The sequence below is a fragment of the Rhamphochromis longiceps genome, linkage group LG2, assembly GCF_057381845.1.
Source record: "Rhamphochromis longiceps isolate RC_006_pf linkage group LG2, R_longiceps_female_GT1.1, whole genome shotgun sequence".
Lineage (NCBI taxonomy): Eukaryota > Metazoa > Chordata > Actinopteri > Cichliformes > Cichlidae > Rhamphochromis > Rhamphochromis longiceps.
Window position 1 is genome coordinate 2488448 of NC_140558.1, and position 9415 is coordinate 2497862.

The 9415-nt window shown below is 40.5% G+C and overlaps 1 protein-coding gene across 3 annotated transcripts; it reads right to left on the reverse strand.

The window, feature by feature from the left end:
- Window positions 1–2407: 2407 nt before the first annotated feature.
- ndufc1 (NADH:ubiquinone oxidoreductase subunit C1) lies at window positions 2408–9397 on the reverse strand. 3 transcript variants are annotated; one of them, XM_085414570.1, is made up of 5 exons: window positions 9257–9397; window positions 8951–9124; window positions 8299–8402; window positions 6420–6495; window positions 4940–5032 (listed from the first exon to the last, which is right to left on the reverse strand). In XM_085414570.1, exons 2-4 carry the CDS (start codon window positions 8994–8996, stop codon window positions 6436–6438), a joined length of 210 nt encoding a protein of 69 aa, XP_085270696.1. In that variant the 5' UTR covers window positions 8997–9124; window positions 9257–9397; the 3' UTR covers window positions 4940–5032; window positions 6420–6435. The 3 variants fall into 3 exon arrangements, with proteins under 3 accessions (XP_085270678.1, XP_085270688.1, XP_085270696.1); XM_085414552.1 differs by lacking the exons at window positions 4940–5032; window positions 9257–9397 and adding an exon at window positions 2408–3268 and having other exon boundaries at window positions 8951–9121; XM_085414562.1 differs by lacking the exons at window positions 4940–5032; window positions 9257–9397 and adding an exon at window positions 3275–4132 and having other exon boundaries at window positions 8951–9121.
- Between the last annotated feature and the right edge of the window lie 18 nt (window positions 9398–9415).

Consider the following 9415-nt stretch of genomic DNA (forward strand, 5'->3'; position numbering starts at 1 on the left):
AAAAAAACGCAAACAAACAAAAAGCACTAAAAAGCAGCGTGTGAGATTTTTTTTTTAAATCGTGATGGAGGACCAGTATTGCCGATACCTTAAACTTATAAAGGGAGCTTATACAGGGCAGAGCAGTGTGTCATCATTTAAGATAAAAAAAAAAACATTAATTAGCAAATTCTGAATATATTTTAATACCAACTAAATAGATGTGTTTATTACTTCCCAAAATAATTAGTCAACACAATAAAACACACCAAAACCAAGTTTTTTGGAATCTGGAACGTAAATGTGTCTGTCTTTAAAGCACTTTTGGTCGATTTCCGTTTTACATAAATAAAAGACACTTGAAAGTCAACAGAAAGGGTTCTTATATTCAGACATTTTTCATAGTTCATGTTTGTGGTATGGAGGGAAATATTTACTTGTGCTTCCTGATCTTGCTCTATGTCGTTTGTGGATAATTTGTGATGATTTGTATAGCAATAACAATTTGTTTTTAAGAGTGTCTTATAGAGTAGTTTGTCAGTGCAGCCGCATTTAAAATTAAGTGGTGTGCAAAAGAAGAATGAGAGAAAAGAGTAGAATGAGTATACAACCAGGTAGTGATGGTGTGATAAGGCCCCGGGAGCTTTGCTTCACCAAAGGCAGCGCACACGAAGCGCCGTTTAACAGCTCAAGTGCTGACACCTGCTGGTCATTTGATGTTCAGCAGCCCTGCTGTTATATATGGATACGTACCAGTGGATCTGTAAACTAGGGATGGATATCGTCACTGACTTTTACAACTGATTCAATTCTGATTCTGAGTAGGATGAAGTTTACACTTTTTCTGTTCCTACCTCTTTATTTCAAATTCCATTATTTACAAGTCAGAATTCAATGTTGAAGGTGGCTGCGCGTGAAAGGAGTGGGACGTTCAGCGACTGCTCGGATTTTGGCAGGGTCTGTCTTCACCTGTCCCCCTGCCAGAATATAGAAAAGTGACGGATGGTGAATGGAACCCGCACTTCTCTGTTTTTACATACAGATGATTTTCCAGTAGCCACTCAAGCACAGTGTGAACATGGATTTGAGGCTCTTGGAGATCCTTGGACAAACACGAAAAGGTTTAGGAAGTCTCTGAGAATGTCATTCACTAGTGCCTGAAAAACTGCTGGTGCATTTATGAATGGGATGACCCAATGGTATATTAAAGCCTGTTTTCCATTCACCGCCCCCCTCTGATGTGGAATGGTGGGGGTTACACAGGTCCAGTTTTGTGAAGATGGTGGCGCTGTGGATGGGTTCAGAGTTTTTTCCAACCTGAGATGAGATCCAGCACGGATAGCTGTTGGACCAGTGAAGAAGAGATGACCGCGCCGGTCTTAAATGCAGCCATGCTGATTGTCACTTAATGAGAAATAGGTCAGTAAGAGTGTCCAAGGTCCTGCCCAGGGGTGGAACTGCATGGGAAAACACAGGAGGAGATGGAAACACAATGGCCGCTCACACAGAACTTAAAAACAAATACTACTGTGCTTAAGGAACACTCCTTAATAGATTTATTGTGACGCCCCGCAGTGGTTGAGGGGATGTGGCTTTTTGTGAATAGGACACTGCCTTTCCATATCACAGGTTTTCTTACCCAAACTGTCCTGGACAGTTTTTTCCTGTGATATTTCCGTCTTGTGAGCAGAGACTAAACCCTTTCTTGCTGTAATATCTGGCTTAAAGTGATCTGTTGGAGAATCGCCACAAGTGGGATATAAGAGTTTCATATTCAGTCTTTTCTTTCCTGTTTTGTTGTGAAGAAATGCCAGTTGTCAGACATATTTTTGCAAGAATGTTAGTCCCGTGGCAAAAGGTTGATTTGTGTCTCTTCAATGAGCAATAAGCTCAACTAATAATTCAGGAATTTAGAGGAGAAATATTTGTCTCTGTTTCATGGTAAACAACAGATCCTTTCAAATATGATCCAGTCTTAAATGATATTTTGGAAAAGACAGTCTTTGTAAAAGGCTGCAAATAATCTTTCACTTTGTTTTTTTAAATATTGACTATGCACATGTATATTTTGCCCACATAATTAGCAGTATGTGTAAACTTTTCTCAGTTAATAAATTGTCCTTGATTTATGCAGAAAACTTCTGCTGTGGAAACTGAAATAATTGTTTCTGCTCGAACCTACATTTATTCATGTTGTGATCGTTATTGATGGTTTCAAGTGTTTTGTGGCCAAGAACAGTCAGAAGATTAGTCAGCATATGAACCTTTTTAAGGAAACAGTTACATTTTGGGGGTATTTATACAATTAAAACTAGCATTGCACAGAGTGCATGTAGTGAAGTAAAACTTACTAGCCTCTCCCAATTCGAGTGAATAATTGTATCGTCGTCTGGTATAATGTAACACAAATATTTGTAGTCAGCCAAAATTCAATTTTTCAATTCAATTTTATTTACACAGCACCAAATCACAACAACAGTCACCTCAAGATGCTGTATATTGTACAGTAGACCCTACAATAATACATACAGAGAAAAACCCAACAATCATATGACCCCCTGTGAGCAGCACTTTGGCGACAGTGGGAAGGAAAAACTCCCTTTGGACAGGAAGAGATCACAAACAAAACATTTACAGACCACATTTTAATATCACTGTAATATTTAATTGACACACATATTTCACAAATCACCAGAAAAACTCTCAGTTCATCAAAAATGTTCCAGGTTAACTCTTTTTTTTTTTTTTTACGTCAACTGGTTAGATTTGCTTAAATATTTTACTCTCTGCTTTCCACATATTGCATATGCAGATTTATCAATTTGAGTATGTTGTTTTGTTTTGACCAGATTAAAGATCTCGCGGTAAAGGCTGCTATCTTCAGTTCATGCAAATAGATGTTCAAGTTATCTTCAGGTAACCATGAAAATGATGCTGATTAAAATATTTGTAATAAAGTTGTTTTCTTCTGCTACCACTGAGCAGCTGTTTGCTCAGTATAATGAAACATCTTTGCAAACACGGTAGAAAAAAATGCATTTTTCTTTCTGAGGTGTCTGTAGTGGAAGTAACACCCTGGATGTCGATTTGCAGGGCCTACAACTCCAATACAAGGAATCTGTTTTGGCTCTTTCCCATTCAGAGTTCAGCTGGAGTCGATGTGGATGAGGGGACTCGCCCAGTCCCAACTACCGTGAAACTGTCCAGGTGTCTGTCCTGGATAAGGAGAAACCTGAGTAGCCTTGTAGGTCAAACCTTATCAGTCCCACCTGTTCCCTGTTGATCTTTCCTGCGAGGAAAGATTAATGTATAATGGCCAGGGTAGCCTGTAAGAGCTCTTTGCACTAATAAAGAATAACACTCAGACTTTTACTGTTTCACAAAAGGGTAAAAAGTTAGTGTCCACAATTTAGACTTTAATTGCAAGAAATGTTTTCAAAGCAATTTAGCAGGAGCGCTGCAAAGCAAAATCAAACCAAATAGTAATACTCAAACTAATTAAAAAACATAATTCAATCAACTGAACAATAGATATCTATACAAGTGGGAAGAACCCAGAAACCCGTCTTTCACTGATGTCACATCTTCACACTTTGGTCATTCAGTCACGTTGCTGTCTGATCTCCACCCACACCTCCTCTGTCTTTCTACAGCCTCATCATGTTATTAGAATCACTATTATTCTACTTTCTGATTCATTATACTGGTTAACTTAAACATGTTTGTTATTTATATTCAACATGCCAGTATTGAGCACAATTAACCCTCAGTGAAACATAAGTTATGGTAACTGGTACACATTAGTGTTGGGTTAGACTTCAGTGTCTTTCTACCCCAGGTCGTCATAATTTTCAGATCAAACAAACTTAAATGTTAGACAAAGATAACACGAGTAAGCACAAAATGCACTTTCTAAATGAAGGTATTTATTATTAAGGGGAAAAAGATGTAAACCGACGTGGCCCTGTGTGAAAGAGTGATTGTCCCCTAAACCTAATAACTGGTTGGGCCACCTTTGCAGCCATCAACAGGTATGACATCACTGCCTATCGATCCATCAGTTCTCCTCAGGCTTGGCAGGACCCGACCTCCAGTGACGGCTTGGCAGGTCCCTCCCACTCGCTGACCTCCGGCCCAGGCTGAGGTGGGTGAGCTGCTGGTGGAAGGGGAGAAAGCTCAGCTCCCCAGCAGTGGCACCGCAGACCACGCCCCCACCACACGGTAATAAAAAACAAATACATAACAACATAACTATGGAAAGAAAAAAAAAGAACCATGGTTGCTAGCATGGCTTAGTACAGATCGCTTCCAACTAGTGAAGTATGTTATTTTACACAATGGAACTACTTTCACCAGTTCAAAAAAATAAAATAAATCAGAGATCAGTTTAAACTATTGTACTCTACTCACCGATAAACCAACTCCAGCCCTCGGGAGCTACCGTCCCCCAGCTTTTAGATGCATCCTTGTTCCGACACACCTGAACCACATGATTGGCTTGTTACCAGGCCTTTGCCAAACTTGACGGCATGCTGAAGAGGTAATCCAAACATTTGATTCAGCTGTGTTGGAGTAGGGATGCATCTAAAAGCTGGGGGCAGTAGCTCTCGAGGGCTGGCGTTGGACGCCCCTGCTTTAGGTCATGAGCTCAGACAACCTACTAAACTGCTGCAGGGACATTTTTGTTTCCCTTCAAACTTTACACTGAAACAATCCCATGTTTGTTTTTAGGTTTGAATTCAAGAAGTGAATAAAATGTAGTCTTATCACCGTTATGTTGGCTAAATTCCTTCAAACTTTACACCTTTTACTTTCTAAGCTTCATTGTGTTCAGTGTTTTTCTAAGAACGAATGCAGCTCAGGCAGACGTTCAAAACCAAAACAACACTGTATGAGAGTGCTGCTGGGAGTAGCATCTAAACAAACTCAATATGTACAAAATGACTGTGAGTCAAGTACGTTCACATGATAAATGTTTTTATTTACACGTAATCCACGTTGAGAAATGGGGACGAGACAAACCAGAAAGAAGCAGACCAACACCAACAACCTCCTGGACAGGAAAAGAGACAATTAGATATATCATCACACTGCACAACACTAGTGGTGCAACGGATCAAAAGCCTCACGGTTCGGTTCGGCAAAAAAAGACAAAAATTGAACATTTAATTATTTACTTATTGAAGTTTTTTTTTGCCTGTTAAAAACATTCAACTCAACACTCATTCCACACAACTATTAAAAACATTATGGTTCAATATAGTGCAGTACAGTCTTTGTATCTACCACTCAGTTCAATTTTATTCATAAAGCTCCAAATCACAACAGCAGTCGCCTCAAGGCGCTTTATAATGTAAGGCAGACCCTACAATAATACACACCGCTCATTGCATCGCTGTGATGGTCACGTAGCTTTCCGTTGACCTGGAGCTCCACCCGTTTGTAGTTGGGCAACAGAAGATGCCTGGGACAGCTCAGCCATAACTTTAAACTTTTCCTGCTCATACATGCTTGGAACGATCTTGCCACTAAAGTGGACGCGCGACAGGATATCATAGCGTGGCTCAAGCACGTCCATCACAGTTTAAACACCTTGTTTGGCACAACAGAATACGGCCTCCCGTCTGCAGCTAAACACCGCAGTAGCTTCTGTAACAGCTTTAGCCCGGTCGGACTGGGCAGCAAAGGGCTGCTTAAATGCCACAAACTCCTCTGCTCCTCCACTTGGACCGCCAGCGCTGACCATAGCTATCGCTTGACAGACTGACCACGCCACCATACACATACTTTTTTTCGAATCTTTGGATCACGTGCGTGCCGAACCGTGGAGTGGGATCGGTTTGGATTACGGATCAACCGTGATCCGTTGCACCACTACACAGCACCAATAATAATAGTAAGATGTATAACTGATCAGTGATTCATATTTAAACTGAAACATTACATGTATAAAGCCTAATTTACACCACGGAGCCCTGTTTGTGAAGTTGGATTTAAGAACATGTTTACAGCCATCTCGTGCCAGTGCTGGTAACAGACAGGACCAGCAATGCAGTGGAAAGCAACGAGACCGGAACATTAAAAGCAGTTTAAGAGTCTTTTGAATTGCCCCAAGCAATAAAGAAAAAACAACAAGGGTTTACCATACTGTCCACTGTCACTCTTCTGTCTCTTAAGCAGTAAGTCAGTTTACATTGTTGGCTAGCTAGGCTACGGTTTATAGAGCACTTTATGAACGAGGGCAGTGAGGAGGAGAGCTTGTTTGAGTCAGCTGCACCTGATGGCACTAAATATGTTCCAAAAACTTTAGAAACCTACTTCTTAAATGCATCTTTACAGGCAGTGTTAAATCTATCAGTTGTTTGTGAAGGGCGCTCTTGTGTAAATTAGCTTTAATACTTGTAGTGTCCACTTAAATTTCAGTATTTAGAGGCGCTCACCTGTGAGTTTTGTAGGTTATTCCAGGCCATTCCTCACTTTGTACTCATGAGTGTCTGTGCTGTGCTGTTTGAAGAGCTGCAAATGGAAGGCCGAGAAGCCACAAGTCACTTACATGTGCGTTTGTCAATTCCCTATTTTAAATACATCACATCGTAATCTTAACTCCTGTATTGTTCCGCAGATCTACAAGAAATGGCTGTCAAATGTCTGATTGTAAGACTAACATTGAAGGAACTATTTTTTTTAAAAATCCTTAAAACCACTTAAATTCAGGTGCCAGACACACTATGGACCGAGCTTCAGAACAAAACACATGTTACAGTAAAAACAATAAAAACATTTAAAAAAATCTTGCTGCTCATTGCTGCCCTCTACTGTGTAAAATTAAGACAAGCATAGAGACAACACTAAGCACCATCTTTGTCACGCTTTTAGCCTGTAGCAGCGGTCCCCAACCTTTTTTGCACCACGGACCGGTACCGGTCCGAGGCCCGGGGGTTGGGGACCGCTGTTCTATAGCTTATATAATAGTTTGCATGACTTTGATTGTCAAAAGAAGCCGGAGTGCCCAGAGAGAGAGTATCTGTAGGCACAGGGAGAACACGCACACTCGACACAGAGGGTCACAGCTCTGGTTCAAACTGGGAACCTTCATACTGTGAGGTAACAGCCCAGCCAGGATTCAGGCTCAAGAAAATCACTCTGTAATCATTCTGCCTGACATGAATACATGCATTTAAAGGCAAGTCAAGAGTGTAAACTTCCAGTTTGATGCATTAAACAGAATTCAACCAGAAACAAATAAAAGGGAAACTCTGACAACATATAGTCTGAGGCAGTCTAGAATGCAGGTTTACCCTGACATGAAGGAAACTCTGAGTTAGGGCTGGGCCATTTTATACCTTTCACGGTAATACCGGTACAATGTTGGGCAACGATAAGAAAATGAAATATCGCGATAGAATATGGGTAAAACGCGCATGCACGGTGCCTTTATTTTCATACGCACACGGTGGAAAAAGCATGGCAGTGACAGAGAATGAGAAAGGCGAAAGTGGATCGTTGAATGAAACGAATCAGAATTGGTTTGTAAAAATGGTTCAGTGGTGTGGAACTGGTTTAGCTTTCGTCCGTCAGATACACACCAAAGCACAATGTCTGGTAGAGCGTGCTAGCGGATCATCGTTATTACCGTGTTTTTTGGAAAATAAGTCGCTATTAAAACCTCTTTTTAAGTGTTGTGGATATTCTACATGGTTATGCTGAGGATATGTCGGCCAGTTTCCACTGGAAATACCTTTTGGTTAAACTGTCAGCGAGGAATTTGCATTTGCACTGTTAAATGTTTATATAACTTTAATGCAGATAAAAAACAGCTGCTTGTTTAAGTGAAAATACATTGATGTTTTTTTTTTGCACCAATAAAGTTGTGGAGTTTTAAAGTACTTTGTCTGGCGTCACTTATATCGTCAATTATATCGTTATGGCAAATTTCAAAATATATACCATGATAACTATTTTTGGCCATATTTCCCTGCCCTACTCTGAGTTTTTTTTAATCAAGTGAGCCAACTTAAACTCTGAAACAAATACTAAGGTAACACACTCTGAAACCAATCTGCTGGCTAGCACGTTTTCTCCAACAAACTAAGTTACGTGACATTGGTATAGGTTGCATTCACATAACATTAAACTCCACAGAGCCTATGCAAACAAATGCTGCACTCTGAATACAACTCAAGTCACAGCGAATGCACTCAGACCTGATTGAACTACATAATCAGCTTTTTCAGGACCAAAGTCTCAGTTCTGCATCAACTCACAGTGGAGCTACTTCTAAAACAGCACCTTGGTGTACATATGAAATGATGCACTCACCAAGCCCCATAGGAAAGCAGATGTTCCAAAAGCAAGACCCACTCTGAACCAGTTGGGGTTGGTCATATCAGGCTTGGAGCTTGTGAAAGCAGACCTGCAGCCAGCTGGAACAATGAGAAACCACAACAACATGAAAAACACGGTCTTTGTATGGGCAGCCAGTACTCATACAGTCCAAGTAACGGTAAATGGAATGGTTCTTATATAGCGCCTTTCTACTTCCCTGTTCATACAAGCACCTTTTATTAACTCTAACATTTACACACATCCACACTAACGGATACATTGGAGAACAACTTGGGCTTATTATCTTGCTTAGGGACATTTGGCAAGTCAAGGATCGAACCACCAACCGTGATTAGTAGATGACCTGTTAGATGTTTTTTAATCTTTACACAAAACAAAACATGCACTGAAAACCTGGGTTGAAAGCAGTTGCTAATACTTTACCAGTCTTTAGCTTTGATGTTTTATTTTACCCCTTAGTTATAAAGCCAAAACCAATTCATGCTACCAGAATGCTAAACTAAGCTAAGCTAAGCTAAGCTAAGGTCAGCCTGCAAAACAAACAGTCACTGTTTTAAATAACGAGCCAAATCACGTAGCCTTAAAAATTTTAACGACGATAATTAACAGCTTTTCGTGATTTTACCTCTGCTGACGAAAACAGCCCTGGACAGCAACCGGTTGAAAGTCATTTTCGCTGAAGAGAGCACCTTCCTCTCGACTCGCACGTTCGCACCGCGGTTGATTAAACTTCCTGTCAGACCTGATACCAAGATCACCGATAAATCAAACGACCACTCCGGAGCATCCTGCCCCTTTACTGGAAACAAACATTTGATTATGGTTAAACTGGTATCTTTATACAGACATAATCCAATTTTACGTTATACAATAAAATTAACGAATGAATTTGTCAGTTATTATATTTAAATATCCAGAAATTACTCTTTACCACTACAGTGAAAGAAATATCACTGCGTATAACGTGGTTTAATTGCGGTGTCATCTGATGCACGGTGAGGTGCCAGTCAAACGTGTGTTCGCCCACCACCTCCGACCTGTGAGCAGGCTCACAGAACAGGCTGACCCGGAGGAGAAGCGCGTCGGCCAT